The following is a 25,769-nucleotide window of genomic DNA, read 5'->3' on the forward strand; positions in this document are numbered from 1 at the left end:
CAAGACATGACCACTTTCCCAACCACATACACATCCAGTCCTGTAAGGGCTGGGTGCTCTGAAAGCAGGGAGTGGAGGGGGGAGCAGCTCTCCCGTGTTTCTTGTTTCCCCCTCAGAAGTGTGAAAGACCTCAGCTTTCCGCAGCACCGGACCTGGACCGGGGTAGCGAAGTAAAGGCTAGGAGACAAAGGACAGGGCTCGGGACACTGGCTCTCAGACTTGGTCCAGCTGGCAGAGGAAGAGGGGCAGCAGCAGCAATAGCAACAACAACCTAACAGGACCACTGGCCATGGGCTCCCTCCAGGTCTGTAATATGGTGCTTACGCAATGTCCACTCCACAGAAATGTCCCTTATCACAGACCTCTTGGAAGCTCTGGTGAGGCGCTGGATTCGCCACCAGATCAGTCATTCAAACCCACCATGAGACCAAGGGAAAGCTGGCGGCTCCCATAAAGACCACTTTCACCTTGACTGGTAGTGTAGCTATGAGTCAAAACCAAGTCCCTGGCAGTGCACATCGAGAACATGAAGTGACAAATATCACATATGGTTCTTCAAGTATACCCATAGCGAGGGGAGGGGAGGGGAGGGGAGGGGAGGGGAGGGGAGGGGAGGGGAGGGGAGGGGAGAGGAGAGGAGAGGAGAGGAGAGGAGAGGAGAGGAGAGGAGAGGAGAGGAGAGGAGAGATGGGGGCTGCATCGGGGTAGGTCCATGTGGCTTCTCCTTGGGGATGTCTTGCAGGAAGTGAGCCTTGTCAGCTGAAGCAGGGAACTGACCATCAGAAAGTATGAGACTTGAGAACTAGAAAGGCGAGGCTCACTGAGCCATTTATCTCTCTGCCCTTCCATTAACCCTAAATGTGTTCATCAGCCAGGTTGGCACAATAAACTTACGACCTCAGGTTGGAATCAGGGCATCTCCAGATTCTAAAGAGGGGGAGGGGTGGGAGGGGTAGTGTGTGTGTGTGTGTGTGTGTGTGTGTGTGTGTGTGTGTGTAGGCAGACAGGCAGGCAAACAGACTTCAACACTCTTCTCAGGAAAAGAAGAGAAAATATTTTAACTGAAGAATATCTTGAAGGAAGGTTGATTATAGACTGAAAATGACCAACAAATAAAGAGGAAAAACCTTTGTTCTAGGTTTCGTTTGGAGAGCTGTCGGTGGGACACAGAAGACAGATGGAAAATGTCCAACAGCAAGATTTAGAGATGGCCTGCCCAGAACACCCTGGTGGAACGTACCTCTGGCATACGAAGACGTGTGACGTGCATAATTGGGGTCGTGGCTTTTCAGGAAATCATTATTAGCTTCACACATAGGATGCATCTTATGAATATCAATGGTAAGCCCACCTCTTAAATTTTTTTTTAAAAAACATATGCCTGAAGCAGATGGCTCTTTTTCTATCGACTTTATCGGTTCTGTATGTCATGGCATCGCTCACAGTGTGTTTGCCTATGTTTCGTGGAAGCATTTAGAACGTATAAGCTCGGTCCAAAGCTATTTGCTGTTTGAAGAGGTCTCTGTCTTCAAGCCCTGCTGAGCAAAACTGTAATCGCCGAAAACACATCTCACCCTTTACAAAGGATAATTCACCCCCAGTGACAATACCGGGAAGCAGAATGGCAAAAATTGAAAGCCAATATTCACAAAAGGCTCACGCAGGGCCCTCCATTTAAATGAACCCCAGCACACAACCAGGGCGAAGCATTAAAGCTGTTTACACCTGATGTCAGAACAGTCGATCCAAAGCAATGAGCTTATTCACTTGACTGGTTTGCTTCTTCTTTTAGTTGGCAATTTTAGTTTTTGTTGCATGTCCCTTTTGGTCTCACGGAGGCAGGCAATGGTGGCAAACAAACCGCTGGCCGTACTGGACTTTCCAGGTCGACACGAGGAAGCCTCTCTGTGCGGACACAAAGGTCGGTTTTAAAGGTGCTACCCATCAGGCTGGTGATATTCAGCTTGGGACTCTTTCTGCCTTTCTGGATCCATCCGCAAGGTGGGGGGATGGAGGAAAACAGGGGGGGGGGGTTCCTGCAAAGGAGAGCATCTTAGTGGACTTGGTCTACGTCGTGGCTCTTTAAGAGGACAGAGATGGATATGATTTTCATGGTTTTCAGCTTGGAGAATATCCGAGTCTTTGCACGAGTCAGGGTTGTCAGCGGACCACCTACGTCAGACACTCCCAAGGGAGTTGTTAGACTGGAACTCCAGGGCTCTGTCGCACGAGCTACAAAAACACATTCTCCTCGACGGCAGCCTGGGAATATGTATTTGAAACTAGCTTCCCCCAGAGACTCCCCTCAGAAGAGCTTGGGCATTACCTCCATGAGGGATGGAGAAGGGACGGGAATTACTATAGCACTGGTCGGAAGAGAAAATACGGAGGGGATAAGAGGGAAGACGAAGAAAAGGGGCCGGTTCCCCACTGGGAAGACAAAGAAAGTCTAGCACAAGTATCAAAATAACACCAGTCTGGGCCAGTAGGCGAAAAGAGGAAACGCTCGGTGTACCAATCAACATGATTGTTGGTGAGAATCGGGGAGCAGGAGAGAGCGCGGTGTACAGAGTGTGCAGGCTCAGCCCCAGAGCTTAAGTGCCAGCCCCACGACTACCCAGCAATACAAAAGTGCCAGCCCCACGACTACCCAGCAATACAAGTGAGGTGAAACCCCTTCATCCCCTGGGCCCTGAGAAAGGCACAAGCAGACCCCATTTCCCACGGCAGACCAGCCGTCCACGTGCACAGGAAGGCACGGCAAGTCAGAAAGAGCCTGGGATGCAGCGTGGGAAAGCCAAAGGGCCCAGAAATGTGACGTCACCTTAAGGACAAAGGGGCCATTCAGCCAGAGTGAGAGACTAAATTGGGTGAAGAAAAGAGCAACCATAATGCTAACTGGGGATTTTTCAAATCTCAGATCATAAATGAGTTGTTTCTAATTCAGAAACCCCGCCCCATGAGGGTATATGAATCATGAATTACGACAAAGTAATCTAATTAGAGTAGGAAAAACTCAAGGAACCATGAAACCAGATGGGCAGAGGGATCCTCAGCATGAATATTCATGTTCTTCAAGATCAGAGGGAAGGGAAACGGTCCAGAAAGGCCCGGGCTCAAGAGGGCAAAACAGAAAGGCTGGTACCATGCCCCAGGGTGCTCCCCGAACAGCACACTGCGTTTCGGTGCCCATGTCTTTCACAGTCTTCAACTTCCAGAGAGCCGCCCGTGGGAAACCACCAAAGCAGCCGGGAATAGCCGAAACCTTTCTCGGGACTGTAAAGCTTCCCTCTGCCCGAGGACCGACAGCAACGGAAGGCAATAAAGAAGAGAAGGCGCTATTTCTGGGGGGTGCAAACTGCGAATAGGCTCAGCTCTGAACCAACAGGTTCAAGGTGGCGGTGTGAGTCTACCTCGAGGAGACCTGGGAATCTACTTCTAAATCCCGAGCCTTCGGAAACCTGGGGGCACAGGTCTACACTGCCCCACATGTGGTCAACCCCATGGCAATTGTGTATTGTTTGTTTGTTTTGATGGCCATTGTTTGTTACTGCTTCCTTATCTGTTTTAATTTAAAGGATGTGACACTGTTCTCTAAGGGCAAAAGTGTTACCCCATTAAAAGGCACGCATTCATTGTAAGTTTTTGCAAGGCTTCTTAACTTTGCCCAAAGGTACCAGTTGTGTCAATTCAGTCAATGGCTAATTTAGTGAAAATGCTTACCTACCTGCTTGTGGTCAAGTTCAAGGAAGTATGGCATGTAAAAAGTATAACTGAAGTTATTGTTTCTTCTCTATGTTTGAATATTGTATTCACCACCTTTGACCATTAAGCAAGTCTCAATGATACTTTTCCTGTCTCTATCCCAAGAACACACGTTACAACATTGCAACAAACAGCACCCATATTAAAATTCCTAGATTTTATTTTTTTGGTCTACCTTAATTTGAATCTTTCAATGTTGTTACTTTAGTTAATTGTGCCAACCTGGCTCATAAACACATGTGGAGGTAACTGAAGGGCGGAGGGATACATGGCTTGGTGAGCCTCGCCTTTCTAGTTCTCTGGTCTCTTGCTTTCTGATGGTCGGACCAGAGTGCAGCTGCCTTAGCCAGTTCCCTGCCTCAGCTGGCAAGGCTCACTTCCTGCAAGACATCCCCAAGGAGAAGTCACATGGACCTACCCCGATGCAGCCCTGGGTGCTGGAGCAGCTGTGTGGAGACCCCTGCCAGCGCTACTTACACGCTCACTGATTCGGCTTTCCTCCTGCAGTCAGCATCATTGTGTGTGTTTTATGAGATGGAGGAGGACGTTGTGGATTGGTGTCAGACATATGGGTTACTGTTGGACTTGGGGGTTTGGGCAGTACTGGGGTGAGATGTTTTCTTGATGTGCACTTAGCCTTTATATAAAAATCCCTTTTATGCATGAGTTTCTGTGGATTTGTTTCTCTAAAGCACCCAGACTAACAGATTACTTGAGGACGGAAAAAAGGGAGCTCACTGAGCATGCCTAGAGTGAAGTATTAGGGCTTCAACTGATGCCACCTCTCAAAAAACAAAACAAAACCCAAACCCACTGCCACGGAATGGATCCAGACTCATAGGGTCTCCAAGGATGCCAGTCTCCATGGGAACAGATACCCTCGTCTTTCTCCCTTGGAGCACCTGGGGGTTTCTCGTGGTTGGCAGTCCAGCACGTAACTAGCTAAGGCCCCAGGGACCATTACTTTGCATTGTTTTGAGTAGATAATAAACTGTGTAGAGAATACTCTATTTGTTTGTTTACACTAACATTTTATTAGGAGCTCTTACAGATATGATTACAATCCACAGTTCCATTAGGTCAAGCATCATTGGACCATGGCTGCCCTCCTCCTTTAAATACATTTTCTTTTCTTCTTGACCTCCTTGCTATAAGCTCCCCTTTTTTCCCCTACCTCCCCCACTTTATCACCCCCGTGAACCCTCAGTATATTAATATTATCATTTTGCCTTAACTGACACCATGACATGGATCCATTCTCCTTAAATTCTGATGTTCGTTCCCTTCGAGTGAGGTTGTACAGTCATCAGAGTTATCTGTTGCCGTTCTCCCATATCCACCCCGCTTCCCATGTCCTCAGGAAGTCAATATTCCCCTTACTGTTTCTGAGGGGACAATCTATCTTGAATTTCATGCATCGAAAGATCTTGGTTGTACCCATGTACATGTACAGGACTAGCAAGACGAGTGAGGTAAAACTAGGGGCATAATAGCAGGAGGAGGAAAGTTTAAGAACTAGAGGATAGTTGTGTGTTTCATCAGTTCTCCTGCACACCGGATATACCAGGTGGTGAAGAAAGCTGATGGTGCCCGGCTATTGAAAGACAAAGCGTCTGGGGTCTTGAACGCCTGAAGTCAAACAAGTGGCCATCTAGCAAGGAAGGAATAAAGCCCACCTTGAAGAAGCACACCCGCCTGTGTGTGATCATGAGCTGTCGGCCGGAAAAGGTATCAGAAGTACAAATCCGAGCCATCAAACTGACGTGAAGGAGCATAAGCCAGGTGGAGACCCACAGCCCATCTGTAAGACAACTGGACAGGCCCTCACAGAAGGGCCACACGGAAGAGAATACGCTCACTAATCTCTGTCTTTAAATTTTTTACATTTCTAAGCCACAATTTTTAAGTTAGAAGGGGAGAAGAATGATGACGGGGGAAGGAATCAAACACTGTAACACAGAAGAGCTAATTCATGACTCTTACCCAGCCCTAAAGCATTGGCGTTTACTGATTGTGTAATTTTAGGTGAGGCGCTTGACAGCATTTATAAGTTTAGGGAGGATAATTATCTAGCATAATTATGTGGATAATTAAATGAGCTGACATATATGAAAGAACTTACGGACAACCTAGCACAGAATAAATATTTGCTAACCATTAGTTCTACTGACATTGGGGGTTTGGGGGTGTTGGAAAAGAAGCCAGCTCTTTCTGCATTTTCTTTTTCATTATTATCTACTCATTATAGATGTTTATTGGCACAACACAAAGCATCTGTTTTATAATCATGAAAAAGTAGAGCTGAGAGATAATTCTGTGGCTCATCTGGCCCAGTGTCCCATTTCCCATGAGAAAAACTATAGGCCAGAGAAATACAATGACCTGGACAAGATCCCCAGGGGTGGGTTGGGGGGTGGTTGGTGGGGGTGTTGAATCTAAGCTTCAGGTCTCTTAACCTTCCCAGCTCTATATTACCGGCCCCCGCCCCCAACTCCCCTGCAGACCCACTGGGCATTCAATACCCCAGGACTGGTTTCTTTAACACGGAAAAACAAAATTCAAATCAACAATTGATAACTAGCCAAACTGACCCACCTCACTTTGCATCTTTTGTGCCTCCTTTGAAGCTTGATATGATGGGGTCTCCACAAATTCAAGCATTGATTTTCCCTTGTTTTTCTCATAGTCTTCTTTGTATTTAACCTTCAGTGAGAAAAAACAAATGGAAAAAAAGGTAGAAAACAGATGTAGAACTTGAAAGCCTGTATACAAATAGAGCCAAGTACAATAGATAGAAATCCAAACTTAATCATTTGTTTAGATAGTTTACTAGGTTCTGGTGGTTAGTGTCACACACAAGAACAGGTAGCATATAAAATTATACTGAGGTGAAAAAAAAATAACCTGTGACTTCCTATTAGTGTAGTTCTTGATCTTGTATAAAGTACTTTATCAAATAGTTGGGCTTATCTTGAGACACAGAGCAATCTAAAGCTTTGATTGCCTGTCAGACATAAACACCGGAAAACATATGTGATTCTCTGTTGCAAAGGGTCATGTAAAATGGTAACAGATTCTAGAAGTGATGTCTTCAACTATTTAAATTGGAGATTTTAAAAAAATGAGAAATCCCTTCCAAAAGTATTTTGCGACAAATACATTTTAAAACCTTCTGTCAGTAGGTACACATGATTTTAGAGTTGGAAGGGACCTGAGTCAAGAAACCACTGAAAGACAGTTTCTCCTTGTGAATTACACTTACAATTCTTCGTTATGCGAGTGACCCACTGTTTAACCAATTCCCATGATTAAGTGTTGAACCTCTATTGTAAAACAGGGCGCAAGCTCCTCCTGACCCAAACAGTGTACAGAAGGCAGGGTTTGAGGGGTTCCAGAGCACTGTGAGATTTTTCAGGACGCATGTTCCTCTCAGTGCATTCCCAGCTGCAGAAGCAGGACCCACTGAACAGGGGCTGTGGGGCGGCATGGCTCCAGGTCCTGGCTGGAGGGTGTGAGCCCCCCTAGGGAGGGGTACCTGGCTCTGGAGCGCAGCATTCCCTTTATGGTGCAGGTGTTCTGCAGCATCCATGTCAAAATGATACAGTCCTTTATTTTCCTCAAAGTGCTTTTTATATTCCCACTGAAAGACAGAACATGATAATAAGTTCAGAATGAAAGGGGCTAGTGGAGGGTTAGCAATTACTACAGAGGACTGCAAACCAGAATCTACAAGCCCAATGGCATGGCAAAGCTGTTGTTAGGTGCTGGATCAGTGGCCCTCATGGGAGACTTCTGAAACTGAGGTCAAGAGCAAACACAAGACGGACCAGTTCTAGGCATCTAAGTAAATGGCATAGGAAATACTCAAGCTGGGCAGAGGGAAGTTAGCATTCTACACAGCATGAAAAGGGCATCCCACAGCCGAGAAGCAGTCACAGAAAAGCCAGTGTAAATACACGTGCAAAAATACACCAGGTGGTGAAATAAAGGCGCTCTAGCACGCCCCTACCATAAAAGAGGAATGCATGTAACTGCACACACGAGAAGAGAAGGAGGCCCAGATTGGCTCGAATGGTTACGCGTTCAACAACCAGACAGAAGGCTGAAGGTTTGACCCCACCCAGAGGTACTGCAGCAACAGGAGGATGATCTGCTTCCCAAAGGGCACAGCTTGGAAAATGGTCCGGGGCTGATTAAGTCAGCACTCTCAGACTCACCAAGTCAACATCACCTCTACGGCCACGACCAGCAAGAACCCAAGAAGAGAAGGAAGGCCACTGAGGTAGTTCGTTTAGTGTGTCAACCTGGCTGATAAACACACGTGGAGCTAATTGAAGGGCAGAGAGATAAATGGCTCGGCAAGCCTCACCTTTCTAGTTCTTGGGTCTCTTGCTTTCTGATGGTCGGACCAGGGTGCAGCTGCCTTAGCCAGTTCCCTGCTTCAGTTGGCAAGACTCACTTCCTGCAAGACATCCCTGAGGAGAAGCCACATGGACCTACCTGATGCAGCCCTGGGTGCTGGAGCAGCCGTGTGGAGACCCCTGCCAGCACTGAGATGCTTACATGTTCACTGACTCAGCTTTCCTCCTGCAGTCGGCATCATAGTGTCTGCTTTGTGAGATGAAGGACTTTGTGGATTGGTGTTGGACATGTGGGTTAATGGGTTAATGTTGGACTTGTGGGCTTGGGCAGCACTGGGTTGGGATGTTTTCTTGATGCACAGTTAACCTTTATATAAAACTCTCTCTTAAACATGAGTGTCTGTGGACTTGTTTCTCTAAAGTACCCAGCATAACACAGCCACCAAGAAAGGCCAGAGGTAATGAAAAGCGGGAGGCGGAGACTAACCTCTTTCCTTACAAAGGCCCCGCCTTCAGAAGATGGGGAAGTCACAAGAACCATTCTCTCCCTGCAACTCCAGACTGCCAGCAAGCCTGGAGGAAAGGCTACCACTGCCCGTGAGAGGCCACGGCTGCAGCTCTTTACTGGAGTAGAACGGCTGGCAGTGGAAAACCGATGGAGATCTCAAGTCTGTATTCCAATTAGAGCCACGGAGAGTAGCTGTTATCCAAATGAATCAGCTCTCTCCCAAAAGAGGGGCTGGGGCTTCCACACGCTGTCCAAAGAGCAGTCTCACACTGCTGACCCAAGGTGGAACCACTGTGCTACCAGGGATCCTGTGACAAGAAACCTAAGAAAATGAGAAATAACTCAACCAATTTTCCTAAAATGGAAGAGGAGGAGGCCCGTGGAAGAGAAATGGACTTAGTTTGTTATGTTTTTCAGATGAATAAATTAAGATTACTATTTATATAGGCAGACAAAAGAAAAAATGCATTTGGAAGAGACGGGGACCAATACAGAACTCAAGTTTGGCTTCTCCACACATACAGCCACTGCCATCAAGTCCATGCCGACTCAGAGTGACCCTCCAGGACAGACTAGAACTGCCCCCTTGCGCTTCCAAGACTGAGATCTTTACAGGAGCGGAGAGCCTCTCTTTTCTCCCTCGGGAAGGCCTGTGGGTTTGAACTGCTGAACAACTTGCGGTTATTCGCAGCCCAACAAGTCACTTGGTACGCTCTGTCACTGCCATCAAGTCAACCATAGGGTCGCTATGCATTTGGCATCCACCCGGCTTAAATCAAAGAGGTCAAAAGACGACATGAATAGCTTCTCAAGAGATTATGCACGGTGGAAATAATAGTCCGTAATGGAACATCATTTCTGAGGTCAATGATAACTCTCAAAGACAACGCTACAGAACAAGAGGTTGGGGGTTAGGTAACTGGGCATCTAGGTGGTGGAACGCAGGAAGCAGCATTTGAAAGGGTGTGAACGGCAATAGGATAGAGCTGGCCAGAAAGAAAGGTCTATGGGAGGTTAGGTGTCTGGAAGAGGCATGGGAAGGTTGGGCACCTGAATGGAAAGGACGGAAGGGAAGAAGTGCCTGGCACTAAAGTCCTGCGATTCCATGTGGGCAGAGCAGTGGTCCACAGAAGGGGGCAGGCCCCAAAGTGCTTTTAGTTGATTCAGGGTCAGATAACTATCTCCCAAAACATTAACTAGGTAAAGTAAGCCAGAAAAGCAGTCCAGGAGAGTCATAAATTTGCTTACATATTAAAGAGGTCCCAGCTTCTAAATTCCAGCATCACCAATAATTTTAAAAAGAGCACCTCAAAGTGTAAGAAGATATTTTGAGATGATATAATTTGATTAGAGGTTATTTATTGCATATATATCTATAAAAAGAATCACAAACGGAATATAACAAATCATAACCTATTCCACTGCCAAGCTGAAATTCTGAACTAATGGAGACTTAGATATTATGTCTGAAATAATGGGCATATACTGACAAAATGCCAACAAATATTGTTTCCAATACAATTATATATTTTAGTGACAAAGAATTTCAGAAATTTCAATTTTAAAAAAAGACTGAAATAAGATTTGTGGAAGAAAATTTTCATACTTGCTTTTTCCTATATAATAGTCTCTGTTGCCTCCTAGTGGAACCACGCAGAGTGACACACACTGTATATGGGTTATTTGTTATTTGTGTAACGTCATAAAACAAACTAAAACCTAGTAGAGCTCTCTTTTCCAGTACAAACACAGAAATCACTTGTTTGAAGATTTATTAGTGTGCTATACAGATTTATGACACTCATTTCACTGTACACAAGATATGTTAAATGAAAAGAAGTGTAATTTATACCAAATTCAACTAGAGAGCTTTAAATCCCAGCCTTTTATAACAACTAACTTTGGTAAGATGTTTCTTTCTTAGTGTTTGAATAAAATTAAGTTGTCCTTTCATAAGTCTACACTATCCCAAGCCTTCTGAGATTAAAATTTTAAAGATGACAGTTTAAATGTTTGACAAATCTGAGCCAAGTTATTAATGTACAACTTTAACAAGTGGATATTTCAGAGTAACACAGGCTCATGAAGTAGTCACTTAATAATAATTTTTCTATCGAGGATAATCCCTATGATCCAAGTAAAAGCATCCCTTTGATGAAGATTTAAACAAGATAAATAAAACATAAAAATAAATATATATTTCATAACTTTGCTTGGTTTCCTCCTTTGACGACATGACAGGAGCAATTCATGTTATTTGGATTTACATATTTATAACTGGTCAACATCCTTGTGAAGAAATATAAGCTTTTTGGAACCAGTACAGCAGGATGAATCTCTAAAAGTATTGTCCTCAGACAATCTTTAAATCTTAAACCAAAAAACATCCCTAACATCTTCTTAAAACCAAGGACTAGTTTAGTTTAACTAGTAAAGGAAGGACGCTGTGAGCTTTGTGCCCTTTTAAGAACTGTCTTGTGGGATCAATCTGACAGCAGCAATTCCAAAGAGAGGATGGGAATGTCAGGAGGCAGGAGCATGGAGCGTCTATGAACAGGGGAGGAACCAGTTCATAGAGATGGGGCGTTGGGGGGGCGGTGCAGGGGGCTTGGAATCACTGGCAGGGAGCTGTGATGTAGACATTAGTAAGTGCATGCTCTGCTACGTACAGTTCTTGCTACAACCAAAATTAAAATAAATTCTAAAATTGTTAGAAGTAAACAAGTATCCCCAATCACCGGCATGTATTATTTACACTATCAAAATTTTAATTTATCATCCTAATTTATTGGCCTATATCTACATCACATCCTCATTTCTGGAGGAAATCTACCCAAGTATAGATGGAGAATGGTCAACGCAAGAAACGTTGGTGCGGTGGTGAAATCTACGTGCCGCAGGCTGGACATGGAGGCAGCAGGGGCTTGGAGAAGAGAATTACAGCAATTGCTGGGAGCCCGCCTCGGATCCAGACGGGAAAGCATGAAGCTTAAACAGAGTGACTCATGGAATAAAGTGATGCATACAGAGGTGTAGTGTGTTAGTCCAGGTAGACTAGAGAAACAAATTCATAAGTATATCAGAAAGAACTTTATATACAAGAGCAATTGGATATTGAGAAAACATCCCAGCCCAGTTCAGATCAAGCCCATAAGTCCAATATTAATCCATAGGTCTGACACAAATCTATAAATTCCTGTCAGACTCAAGAAACACATGCAATGATGCCAAATGCAGGAAGATCACGGGCCAGTGGGTGGGAATTCTTGTGGATCCAGTGGCAGTGGAAGCATCTCAGTGCTGGCAGGGGTCTTCTCCATGTGGCTTCTCTAGCTCTGAGGCTCTGGCTGCCATCAGCCTGTCTCCTTGTGGCTTGTCAACAGGAATGTCTTGCAGGGTCTGAGCGTGTGTCCCATCTCCAAAGAACTATTTATCTCCTTAGTGCCTCCAAATAAGGTCAAGCTGTGACCTGATTGACAGGCTAACCTGCACCCCTTTGCTCTTAATCCTCTCAAATTGACAACAGATTATATAACTACCACTCATAGCAACAAACATTAAAATGGCAGCGCACCTAGTCAAAATGTCCTAGGGTTGAATGCTAATTCTTGACCCACCCACAATCCTCCAACCTCCATTCCCTGCCTAGCAGAGGGCAAGAATGGTGTGCTGCCTTTCAGCCAAGGATCAACAACAACCAATAGATAAATAAGGTCCACAAGCATGAAAAACTCACAGGCACAATACATCTCAAGAATGATGGCCGCGGTGATAAGGGAGAAAGGAGAATTATAAAATAATGAACACTCATTTCCATCTATCAAAATGAAGGACAGGCCTTTCTCAGACTGAATGGAAGCTGTTATCTCACTGTTAGATAGTTCAGGAACTAGAAATGACTGTGCACTTCTAACTCCATGAATGTGGGCAGGTCTATGAAAGACAAGTACAAGTTCATCATCTTTGAGGTACCACAAGCCACACTTGGACGGTTTGGAGTTTTCTGCCAATTTGTTGGCTTTTATCCTCTTATTGGTAATGAGATGTAGTACTGCAGTGTTTGCCAAAGTGGAAGGCACTGGTCTCTAGGGGCGCTGGAAGCAGATACCCATACTTTATCCAGGATTACAGACTCTGGTGGAAACCTACATACAAGGCTGCACTGTGCAAACTGTTGATGCTGCCATTCTCAGGTGTCCATGTCCAAGTGTTCAAAGATTGGATTTATAAAACAATTGATAATAAAAGGTAATAATCGTTCTTTCTTTTTTACAAAGAGACACTCAACTTACATCCGAGCCAATTTATGGCACAGCCTGTCAGAACCGAACCCCAAATATACAAATCTGCTGGGCGTGATGGAACTATGGAATGATTTGATAAGTGAGCCCAATTCATTAAAAAATAGTAATAATTATACAGTACAACTTGTTTACAACTTGTGAGAGTGGTGCTTTCTTGTTTTTCTAAATCGTGCTGACTTTGAAATCTTTCCAAAGCTTGCTGCCTTTGGCTGGGTGAAGGCTCAGCACTTCTCTGTCGTTCGTTTCAATGGAGCATATTTGAGCTTTCCGTCAGCCACACAGGTTTTTAGTGAGTTGTCACTGAATTACATTCTCTGCCCAACACCTATTTTTTCCCCTCCATCTGATCTGTGTCTGGCTCCAAGCAGATGTTGAAGGAAAGATGAGTGCGTGATTCCAAGGAGTATGGAAATTAGTTGCGATCAAGTTATAGTTCACGGTAACCGTGGTGTTCTGAGATGCACTAAATGGAGCAGCAGGGATCAGCGTGTACTGAACGCCAGCTAAGTCAGTGTCTGGATACACCAAGTAGCTAGACAGCCTTGCACTCAGGCAGAGAGCAGAGAGCTGCTAGTCAGAACCCAGAGAAATGGCCCTCCTTGCCTAGGTGCAGTGGCAGGGAATGCGGACACCATCCCAAGACTTAAAGCATCGTACCAGTGTCGTTTAACCGCCCTTAAGAAACATGTTCAGGCTGAGACCATTTTTAATTTGGGGAAGGCTTACGGACACAAGACACACTGCCCTGGCCTGTATCAAATAAAAGCTCTCCCTTCAAAAGACTTCGCTCCAGTAAAGATGAAGGCAGGGGCACGGGGGCAAGAAGGAAGGAGAACACAGTGGTCCCACAAAGACAAGCTGAGCGTTTCTTTGGAGAGGCAATTAGAGAGCTAGCAAGAAAGTTCTGTGTTAGGCAACAATTTGGATGCAACCGATGCAAGCAGAGGGCTACTCTTCAATGAAGCAGCTAGAAGGGCCGGGGATGCTCAGGCACTCCCACCCCGGTGAGCGAGGGGTGAGCTCAGTCTGCAGCCGGGTTTGCCCCCACTCGTTTCCATACAACACACTTACACCGCTCAGCATTTTGCTGGCTCTCAAAGCATGGTCTAGAAACAACACATTCGGCAGATCTGAAACGGGTTCGTGCATATTTTGAACGCCTTTCTTGTACTTCACCTAGGAAGACAACACGGGACAAAAGGCTGTCTTGGAGAGAAAGTATGGTTACCCTTTTGCCTTGTTGCTACTATTTGTAGCACATCATAAATAACAGGTGGAATTCCTACTAGCCACTAGATGGTGCTCATTTCCTACTGAATGTGATGAGCACGGGGAAGTGTGTTTCTTACCGTTTTTATTTCCAGACTTACCAATATTTTGAAATCTTGTTTACATATTCAAAAAGGATGGTGTCAACAGAATCATGTAACGTTATCAGGCAAAAGCAAAGAAAAGAGTCCGTTGATTTCTTAAAATACAATATCCCAATGGTGCATTGTGTTAAGAGCTTTTGTGGGGTTTGTGGTAATTTTAAAGCCTTGGGTGGTGGGGGTCCATATAAAGCTTTGTTTGGGTTTTTTTCTTAGCAACTACTTTGGACATTTCAAGGGGACTTTGAAAGTCTGTAGAGAAATCTCATCATCTTTCCATTTCACTTGTCTACACGTCTTCGAAGCTCCGTTGTGCTAACCATACCAATAATGATAACCAAAATATTGAGCAGTTACTACGTGCCAGACACACCCGCACGCCCTTCATACGTATTAAGTGCTTAATTCTCACAACAGCCTAGGAGCAGGCACATTAGATACCCGCCATGTGACTAATGAAGAAACTGTGGTAGGGAAAGGTGAATGTACTTCTGTCCTAAGTGGAAAAGAAAGATCTCAAATTCAAGTAATCTGATGCTAAATTTCGAGCTCTCAGCACAATGTTCCAGGAACTTACATCTCCCTTAGTGGGAAATACTGGACTCTCCCTTCTCTGACAGATTTCATCTTTATTTTGTCTACGTTTTTTTTTCAAAAAGTATACGTATATACATATTGAAATCACCATTTCTATTCTTGGCAACAAAACAAAAGTTGGCTTACTTAGCCCAAATAACAATGCCTTCTAAACACTAATTAAAGTAAAATACACTCGTTCCCAAGGACATGGCTGGAGTCGAGGGTTTAGATGATATAACAAAGTAATAATTCAATGATATCACAGCAAAGTGATTGTTTTTTTCTCTGTCCATGTTTGTACTCTGAACTGATTTTAATAAGGACTGAAGGCATTTTATTCCTTGTAAAATGAACTTGATATTAAAAAAGAAACTATATAAAGAAATATTTCATAGCACTTACATAAAAGATTTTTTAATTGAAATTCATTACAAATATCACTTCTAAAAACCTTTCTATGACAGAGTACCATGTCACAGTACTGTACAATAAGCCCACTCTCAGGGGTATAATTTCTCATGAGCATAATTACATGTGTTAACAATTTTCCTAGCTACTAATTTACAATAATACATACTCTTTTTCTGCAGAACTCTATAATCTATATCTAGTCTTGATCAGATATTATAATGTTATTAGCAATACTATTTCTACTTTTTTTTCTCTTTTAAAAATCATTTTATTGGGGGCTCATACAACTCTTATCAAAATACATACATACATACATACATTGTGTCAAGCACATTTGTATATTTATTGCCATTATCATTCTCAAAACATTTGCTTTCTACTTGAGCCCTTGGTATCAGCTCATTTTTTCCCTCCCTCCCGAGACCCCCTCCCTCACGAACCCTTGATAATTTATAAATTATTATTATTTTATCATGTCTCATACTGGGGCCTGTGCCCCGGGGGGGGGGGTTATATGTAGATCCTTGTAATCGGTTCCCCCTTTCTACCCCGCCTTCCTTCCAACCTCCTGGTATCTCCACTCTCACCACTGGTCCTGAGGGGTTTGTCTGTTCTGGATTCCCTGTGTTTCCAGTTCCTATCTCTACCATTGTACATCCTCTGGTCTAGCTGATTTGTAAGGTAGAATTGGGATCAAAATAATGGGGGGGGGCAGGGATAAAGCATTAAAGAACTAGAGGAAAATTGTATGTTTCATCGTTGTTACAATGCACCCTGACTGGCTTGTCTCCTCCCCTCATCCCTCTGTAAGGGGATGTCCAGTTGTCTACAGATGGGCGTTGGGTCCCCACTCCACACTAACCCTCATTCACAATGACATGATTTTTTGTTCTTTGATGTTTGGTACCTGATCCCATCGACACCTTGTGATCACACGGGCTGGTGTGCTTCGTCCATGTGGGCTTTGTTGCTTCTCTGCTAGATGGCCGGTTGTTTATCTTCAAGTCTTTAAGACCGCGGACACTGTATCTTTTGATAGCCAGGCACCGACATCTTTCTTCACCACATTTGCTTATGCACCTGCTTTGTCTTCAGCAATCGATCATGTAGGGAAGGTGAGCATCATGGAATGCCAGTTTAATAGAACAAAGTGTTCTTGCCTTGAGGGAGTACTTGAGTGGAGACCCAATGTCCATATGCTGCCTGAATACTAAACCTATAAATACATGCACATAGATCTATTTCCCCATCTTCATATATAAATATATTTACATACGCACATGCTAGTATTTAGACCTCTATAAATGCCCTTTGGCTCCTACTGTAGTTCTTTTCTCTATTTCCTTTTACTTTCTGCTTGTGCCACTATCAAGTTCAGCCTCCATGTGGGTTTCAGTAATGCCTCAAGGTTAAAGTACCCTTGAACAAGCCCTACCAGGCCTCCTACACCCTCCTCGCCACCGATTTTGGATCACTTGTTCCCTTGACCCTGGGTTTGTTAACACCACTTCCTTTCCTTCACCTCCCCTTGTCCTATATCACCCTGGAACCATCAGTACCATTGTTTTCTCCTTCAGATGGTTTATCCTGCCTCTCTTACCTACACAGACCTCCAGAGATAATAATAATATGCACAAAACCAAGACAGAGCAAAACCAAGCAACAAAAGAAAATAAAACAATGACCAAAAAAAGAGAAAAAACTATAAATAGTTCAAAATATGTTTTTTGATCTTTAAGAGTGTTTTCTGGTCAACTCACATGGGGTGCCATGCCCTGGCCCCAAAGTCTATTTTTGGTACTCCCTCAGGACTTCCTTGCTCTGCTCCCCTTGCTGTTCTGTTGCACGCCCTTAGTGTTTTGCCTCAGTGTGGTGGGATCAGATAGGGTGCAATTCCCACACTGTGTCTCCAGTGTTGTCCCCCGAAGGGCCATGAGTCAGTGAGGGACGTCATGTCTCGTAGTGGGGCCAGCCGCTACTTATTAAGTAATTAGTAATCTGTACCATCCCATTAGTAATAAGTAACAGTGGTACATTTTTTCAAAAAGCCTTGGGGACATGTATGTGTCTCCAACTATAAATTACTCAGAAGCGACATGATTAAAAGCTGTTGCTGTGAACTCAATTTCCATTCATGATGACCCTGTGGGACCAAGCGCAGAGCTGCCCCTGAAGGTCTCCATGGCGGGGATTGGACTGGAAGGACACAGCCCCATCTTTCTCCCATTGAGCAGCTCATAGGCTTGAACTGCCAACCTTCTGCTTAGCAGCTGAGCTCTTCACCACTGCACAACCAGAACTCCTTTTTAATCCTGATTTACTACCAGCCATGGCAAAGCCCCAATCCTGAGAAAAAGCAGCATCGAAAGAAACGGAGATGAATTTTCTCCCAGATGACACAGATCACTTACATTGCTGGCTAGTGTGGTAGCGAGCTGACTTTGCCGAAAAGAAGCACTTTCCAGGGGGTTGTAACGATGTTTCTTCTCCTTCATTTCATGATCAAATTTCTCTTTGTATTTAATCTGTCATTTAAAAAAATAGGATAAATTTAATAGCACGTTTATCGTTACGCTTTAAAAGCAACCCATTTGAATTTTAATTCGATCAAATGAAAGCCACCTTAAAAATGAAATAGCAGCAAAGTTTAAATGCTTGGTATTTTCCCCTATAGTGCTTAATTGGGCATAAACATAAAAAAATTCTACTTGCACATTGATCATAAATGTAATTAGGCATGAGCCCAAATCCCATTAAAAAGAACTATGTAGTAGAATATCAGGATTCTTAAATGTCAGCTCATTTCTTCATTCCTATAATCTATGTTCAAATAGAAATGGAGACCACAAATCTCTTAAGAGTCTACTACATTTAGAAATTTTTCCTTCATGCTAAGTAAAGGCAGCAAGGTAGCTTTTACCAGAACACAATTCACAGAGACAGCATTCTTCGTCTTAATCTGGTGGGCAGTAACTAGGGCTTATAAAATAAATACCATCTATCAATGGCATATATTCTCCCCGCTGCCAAATTTCTGCTACCCCCATGTTTTGTTGGTCTATTTATACATGAAGTCCTCCTTTCTGGAGGAAATATACCCCCAAGTATAGATGGAGAATCATCAAAGGCAAAATACCATGGCAAAATATCAAAACCAGAAAATACAGTTAAACATGGATCCTGAACTAAGACGTTTTACCAGAGTCACATACGAAGTGTTAGAGGGGAAAATATGCCAGGGTACCATAATTATCAGTGAAAATGTAATGTTTTTAAAAATAGCACCAAATAACATATTTCTAGGCATCAATTCCCTCTCATCTTGGAGGAATGGAACCAGAACTTATCAAGAAAGATATTATAAACAGATTTTTTTTTCATTTAGAACTCAGGCAGTCTTCAGACTACAGACAACTGCCACTGCTGAATCGGTCTTTACTTTGAGTCAAATCTGTACCTAACTCAGAACAGGGAGGAACGGCTGGCTCCTATCCAACCTCAGTGAGACCGATGCTTCTCCGAGTATACCGTTCTCTTTTTCATGCACCCAAACCGCCAAAGAAACACTTCTTTAATGTCCCTCATTGCCACTGGGTCTACGGCGACTCGTAGTGACCCTGTAGGATGGGTTAGCACTGCCCTGAGGGCTTCTGAGGCTGTGACCTATTTACAGTGGTGGGTCTCCACCTTCCTCATGCCATGACCCTTTCATACAGTTCCTCATGTTGTGGTGACCCCCACCCCCCAACCATACAATTATTTGCGTTGCTACTTCATCACTGTCATTTTGCTACTGTGATGAATCAGGCGACCCCGGTGAAAGGGTCGTTTGACCCACAAAGGGGTCTCGACCCACAGGTTGAAAACCGCAGGTTTACAGGCATAGAAAGCCGCATCTTTCTCCTGTGGAGCAGCTGCTGGTTTTGAACTGCTGACCTTTGGATTGTAGCCCAATGTGTAACCACTACTCCCACTAGAACTAGTAATCCTGTATCTTATGCATATCTGAAAGTAGCATCCATCTGTTATTATGAACCACGGTACATGGGTGTGCCTCAAATTTTTAATAGAATAGGCTTTGTGGGGGTTGGTTTGTAGCTTGAGAAGCTGGGGACTGCCTATAATTTCCTCCCGTATGTTTAAAGTAAAACTTTTACTCATGAAAGCACCTTTGCCTTTATCTTTACAACAAAATATCATCATAGTGACTGTATTAAATATTAAACAATGACTCATAGAAAAGCTGTTTGATGTCTCTCCACGTCACCATGAATATTCAGCAGTGGCATTTAGAATCGATGGCTCTGCATGGGGAAGCTGGGCCATGAACAGGAAGAGCAACGAAGAACTGACGCAATTGATGGAGGGTGCCATGAGAATGCCCCTGGAAAGGAGTGCCAGGGAATGAGCAGATCTTTCTGGAAGAAGTACAGCCACAATGCTCCTTTGAAGGGGATTTCATCTCCGGACATCGTGCTTGCTAGAGTGGACGGTCAATGCAAAAGAGGGAGACGCTCAACCCAATGAACTGACACCAACAGTGGACTCAAACACAGCAGCAACTGTGAGGGTGGCATAGGATTTGGTAGGCAGGTAGGTAGATAGGTAGGTAGGTAGATGATAGATTAGATAGATCACAGAAATAGATAGGTACATGGGTAGAGATAGATAGATAGATAGAAAGAAATAGATAGATCGATAGCTAGATCACAGAAATAGATGGGTAGATAGATGACAGAAAGCTAGGTAGATAGATAGACATATAGATAGATTATAGATAGAAATAGATGATAGGTAGATATAGATGATAGATGGATAGATAGCTATAGATGATAGATAGAAGATAGACAGATAGGTGATTGATAGATAGATAGATAAATTAGATTGATGATATAATTTGTTGAAGGCCTAACCTCTGTCCTTCTACAAGGATGAAACACACAAGCCCTACCCCAGTGAAGACTGCAGCGGAATATAAGTAAACTAGATGTCAAAGACACGCCTGCTTGTATCTGACTACAATCACCTCTGTGAAGTATCATGAAGGATAAGAACTGAGATTACAGGGAGCGGGGAGAAAAGAGACAGGATTGAAATTGGCAACTCAGGCACATGGTATTTAAGCTGATATTTGGGTCTGAGGAGGCTGGTAGGAGTGTTTGCCAAGAAGGGAGAATGGGAGACTGTCCAAACCAATTAATACTCCTCACAATACAAGGACAACGTTTATGATTAAATCTTCACGGCAATTTGAATGTAGTTTTTTAAGTTTAAAATGAATTCTTATCAACACATCATATGCAATTTTGGGGAAAAATATGAATTATGATAAACACTTTGGTTTCCCTCAGTATTATAAAACTGAACAAATAATTCTAGTCGTCACAAATACAAGCAGACTCCCTCCAATACATCAGGATGATAGATGCATACATCAGCCAATTAACCACTCTTGGAAGAGTCTCTTCAGCTGATGATCGTACCAGTCTCATCTCCACCTCAGCACAGGATGACTTTACTTTATCTTGTATTTAAATTTTTTAATTATCTAACTATAATATTATATACCTCCAAATTTTTTTAAATTATCTAACTGTAATACTATGTACTGCCCAAAAAATGGGGGAGGGGGAGGGGCAGCTAAGGGTACAAAACTATTACACAGTTGAAGGTAAGAAGGGTTTGGTATGTGTCTCCAGTACCTTTGCAGTCCCACCGAGCTCAGTTTACAGGTAAAATGCGAGCAGTCTGAGAGCCCACTCCTTTGTCCCCCCACCTTTGGCCTGCCCTCTCATAGGCCCCCTCATGCTATTTGGCTCCGTGCTCCCGCACCCAGTGCGCAGCTGTGGCGTCCCAAGTCCTTTCCCTCCTATGACTGTATCTGCCCTCCAGTGGGTATGCACTGGAACACCATCTGTCACGGGATGAAGCGCAAGACAAAGCGCGTTCTTCAAAGCCGCCAGTGGAAAATTCAAACAGGACAGGTTCTGTCCTGGCTTCCAGTTAGTACACCTGAAAACACGCAGGAAACATACCAAGTGTATCCCAGAAGCCCTATTCACTCATCAGCCCAGTTGTCCTCGTTTCTCAGGCGCTTCTGCATTGTGAGATCAGGAAGTATGCCATGAAAAAAAATATGTATCAATGGAGGGTAACGTGAAAATTACAATCTGCCCGAGCATCTGATCAGTCACTTACGGAAAAGCAAACTGCTGCCCAAAATCTCATGTAGGATTCTAGTGCCTGGTTTAGAGAGAGATAGAGATAGAGGAGAAGAAGGAGACGAGGAGGAGAAAGAGGAGCAGGACAAGTAGGAGGAGGAGGAAGTGGGAGGGGGGTTAGAGGGTGGGAGGAATAGAAGGAGGGTAGGAGAGAGGGGGAGGATTGTCAGTGAAATACCAAAACGTCCACGGCTTCCCACCTAGAATTGGGATAGATGAATCTAAGGGCCAATGTGACTGCTTCTGCTCCATCCTTAGCATGTGCTCATCTTCAATGTGGGCTGGGAAACTCTTATGTACATGTCCAATTCAGTGACATTAATCACATCTGAGGTAGTCAGTTTATGGGGCCAACCTGGACGATGAACATATGTGGGGTTCATTGAATGGAGGAGGGATAAATGGCTCGGTGAGTCTCGCTTTTCTAGTTCTCGGGCCTCTTGCTTTCTGAGGGTCAGACCAGGGTGCAGCTGCCTTAGCCAGTTCCCTGCTTCAGCTGGCAAGGCTCACTTCCTGCAAGACATCCCTGAGGAGAAGCTGCACGGACCTACTCCGATGCAGCCCTGTGTGCTGGAGCAGCCGTGTGGAGACCCCTGCCAGCACTGAGATGCTTACACGCTCACTGATTCGGCTTTCCTCCTGCAGTCAGCGTCATAGCATGTGTTTTGTGAGATGGAGGAGGACTTTGTGGATTGGTGTCTGACATATGGAGTAATGTCGGACTTGGGCTTGGGCAGCACTGGGTTGGGATGTTTTCTTGATGTGCACTTACCCTTTATATAAAACTCTCTCTCTTATACATATGAGTCTCTGTGGATTTGTTTCTCATGTGCCCAGACTAACACAATATCCACCTGGCTCTTCATTGGGCACCATTCTCCATTTCCCAGCATCACAGTGTTCCTTTGGCAGGGACTAAACACAGTGTTCCTTAGGCAGGGACTCAGTGTTCCTTAGGCAGGGGCTCCTTTCCCACTCCCTCTCACCGCCCAAGCCCTGAGGAAACTCTGGTCTCTTCACACTGACCTTCTCTAGATGTTCCCTCTCAGGGGGACCACATGAAATCTGTCCTTTCAGGAAGACGGGACACACATACGATGCTACTTAAGGGAAAGAGCTAAAGGTTTGTAGAGAGACCTGAGCTTATGACGGGTTACCAAGATGCGAGAAAGAATCCCTGGCAGTGGTTACCAGTTCGAAACCATCTGCCGCTCCATGGAAGGAAGACAGGGCTTTCTACTCCTGTACTTGGTTACAGTCTTAGAGACGCACGGGCGCAGTTCTACTCTGCGCCGTATGGGTGGCTGGGAGTCAGGATCCATTCGATGACAGGAGTGAGTGGGTGGGTGCTAACCAAAAGGTGAGAGCTTTGAATCCACTAGCCCTCCAGGGGACAGGGAGGAGGCTCTCTGCTTCCATAAAGACTCAGAACCTCAGACACATTGTTCCTACTCGGCTACAGCGGCAAGGGCCAAAAGCAATACAACACTGACCCATTCATGAGAACACAGCATCTAAACACCCAAGTATCCTGTTTGCCTTGATGGTCCATTTGCCCCGGCGCAGGAGATCCTGCTGTCCGACCTCTCTCCCTCCTCTTTCCTCCAAGTTCCCAGACTTTAATCAGAGTCTTCCCCAGGCTCAGCGTCTCCACTCCCTTTAAATCCAAGCTAGAAGTTCAAGCATACCTCCAATGCAAACCTTTCCTCACGACACCACTCCCCCCGTTTTCCCTCTCTTCCCACACTAACAGGACCCCCAAACGTGATGGGTGCAGAGAAGGCCCTGCTTTGCCTTTATCTCCATGTCCCTTTCTACTAGTGGATTTGAGGCTTGCCCTGTGTTTGCTGGCGACGTAAGATACACTCTTCTGGAAATCATCAGTTCACCTCCTTTGCCCAACCCCTCCCATTCCTTGTCAGCTTTAAAGCTCATGCATCTTATTCTGGTCATTTCACCACATGCACTACGAAACGGTTCCCAGATTAGCTAAAGACCAGTGACAGCATTTTCTCTCTCGGTGCTTCGCCAAATTGTATTGGGGGTTTCCTCTTTGTTTACGTTTTAATTTCTTCAAATCATTCATCCTCTTTCGATTTTTCAAAGCCTGTTTAGAGGCTAATAGAAAATGCATGGGGCTTTGAAAAGTTCATCTTGGAAAATTTAATATTTTTATGGTAGTAAGGCCCCTCAGCCAAGAGTCTAGTCTTGCCTTTTCATGTGTTCAGGTCTCATCTTACGTTCCTCAGTAAGATTTTCAAGTGTTTGTCACTTACCTCTTCCTATTTTAAAATGTAATTCGCTGAACTTTGGTAACTTCAGGAATGGATAGCTTCCAGGGTGAGAACACCATTAGTACGTAAGAATTATTGTTTGATCGCCTTTTTATTGACTGTGTAAATGTTATCTTTTTTCCACTGAAAGAGTTTCTAATTTTTATATAGTCAAATATGCATAACTATTACTTTATAGCTTCCTGGTTTCTGGTCTTGTTTAAGAAAAGCTTGGCCATCCTTGTATAGTACTGTATATAGTCTCCTGGATTTTCTTTTAAGATTTAAAAAATTACTTTATTGCTTATAGTCAAGTCTTTAATCCATCTGGGATTCATTTTTTTTATAAGGTTTAAGATTTGGGTTCAATTTTGTTTTTATCCTGATGGATGGCCAGTTATGTCAGCACCATTTATTAAATAATCCAACCCTTTCCCAATGATTTGAAGAAATACTTTTAGCATTTATTAAATTCTTATGTATATTGGAATCAATCTCAAAGATTCTCTCTTCTATCCTCCTGATCATTTTATCTCTCATTTGATACTGATTCCACACTGATTTCATTACAGTGGGTTTCTATTACGTCATGGTTATTTATATATTAAGCTCCCTTGACTGGTTTTAATCTGCATACTCTTAAAGACTATTCTTGGGCATTTCTTACACAAACAAACCTTAAGGTCATATTAAAACACACACACTCTACCCCCATCCCCACCCTACCCCCAAAAAACCTCTTGGATTCTAATTGAAATCGCATGCCATTAATGTATCAATTTTGAGATAATTGAAATGTTCACTCTATGTCACTCTTAAGCAAAAACACAGCAAGTCTTTAAATTTTTTTCAGACTTTGCTTTACATTCCTATAGTATTTTCAAGTTTTATATCATCCCTCCCACCTTATTTTGTCAAAACTATTTAAAACTTAGGGAAATTAGTATATTTAATATAAAGCTTTAAATGACTTGTATGCATGTATTAATGTGTGGGGGGGGGCGACGGGGAATTTGTTTTCCTTTACTCAAATTTATAATTAACATAATCCTATCTGTAATAGTTTCATTAATAGTATCGCTGAATATTTATAATAAAGATATTACCTAAAATGAATTATGTTCCTACGCTTCTAGGCCCAGAATCTCTGAATGAAGTCATTGTGCATCTTACTTGACTAGAAAGTTTCGAAGCTTCTACAGCATGTTCAAAATCTGGTCTTCCAATTACAGCAGGTTCTTTATCCATTTCCCCTCGTCCTTTCTTGTATTCTGCCTAAAATGAATAAATTTAAAAAATGCTCACGATTTCTGCTTTCCAATGAAAAATTGCATTGACATTAGCTAAAAATCAATCATGGTAGACCTTCACCACACCCCTGCCCCACGGATCTTCCTTACAATTCGACAACGGTTAAACAAAAACCAACTACTAAAAGCCAGACTTACAGGATGGTTATTTCAAAGAATTAAAATTTTTGTAATAAATCAATTACTGAATGTATTAGTGCGCCCAGTCAATATCATTCTTACATGTGTATTATAAACACTAGCGGAGTGGTCCTCCACCTTCCTAATCCGCGACTCTTTCACACAGCTCATGTGGTGGTGACCCCCAACCATAAAATTATTTTTGTTGCCACTTCATCACTGTCATTTTGCTATAGTTATGAATCAGGCGACCCCTGTGAAAGGGTCATTTGACCCCCAAAGGGGTCGCGACCCACAGGTTGAGAACCACTGCACTAGAGGGTTGGGGGCATTAATGGGAAGTGTCTGGGTGATTAGCACCAGCATAAAAATAGCTGTCATGGCTTTGTTTACTCTCAGGAACTGATCAGACCGTGTTTGGTTAATCTGCAAGTTGAATTTAGTTAAAGAATGTTCCGCAAGATGAGTTTAGCCTACATGATTCAACCTTTTGGCCCAAATCAGATCTTCATTTTACCAGGTTTTCATTAGGCAAGTCTAGTTTGAC

The 25,769-nt window shown here is 43.6% G+C and overlaps 1 protein-coding gene across 2 annotated transcripts in view; it reads right to left on the reverse strand.

The window, feature by feature from the left end:
• The window catches only part of NEBL (nebulette), a 451,165-nt gene that overhangs the window by 77,760 nt on the left and 347,636 nt on the right, over positions 1–25,769 (reverse strand). The window contains exons 7-11 of one of the 2 annotated variants that reach the window (XM_075552463.1): positions 24,966–25,067; positions 17,710–17,823; positions 14,010–14,114; positions 7,301–7,405; positions 6,361–6,468 (exon numbers count right to left, since the gene is read on the reverse strand). The exons of the other annotated variant lie outside the window; for it this stretch is intronic. Of the exons in view, the coding sequence (XP_075408578.1) occupies positions 6,361–6,468; positions 7,301–7,405; positions 14,010–14,114; positions 17,710–17,823; positions 24,966–25,067 (534 nt within the window). The remainder of the gene's footprint in view (positions 1–6,360; positions 6,469–7,300; positions 7,406–14,009; positions 14,115–17,709; positions 17,824–24,965; positions 25,068–25,769) is intronic. 2 annotated transcript variants of the gene reach the window in all.

This window comes from Tenrec ecaudatus, chromosome 6, assembly GCF_050624435.1.
Source record: "Tenrec ecaudatus isolate mTenEca1 chromosome 6, mTenEca1.hap1, whole genome shotgun sequence".
Classification (NCBI taxonomy): Eukaryota; Metazoa; Chordata; class Mammalia; order Afrosoricida; family Tenrecidae; genus Tenrec; species Tenrec ecaudatus.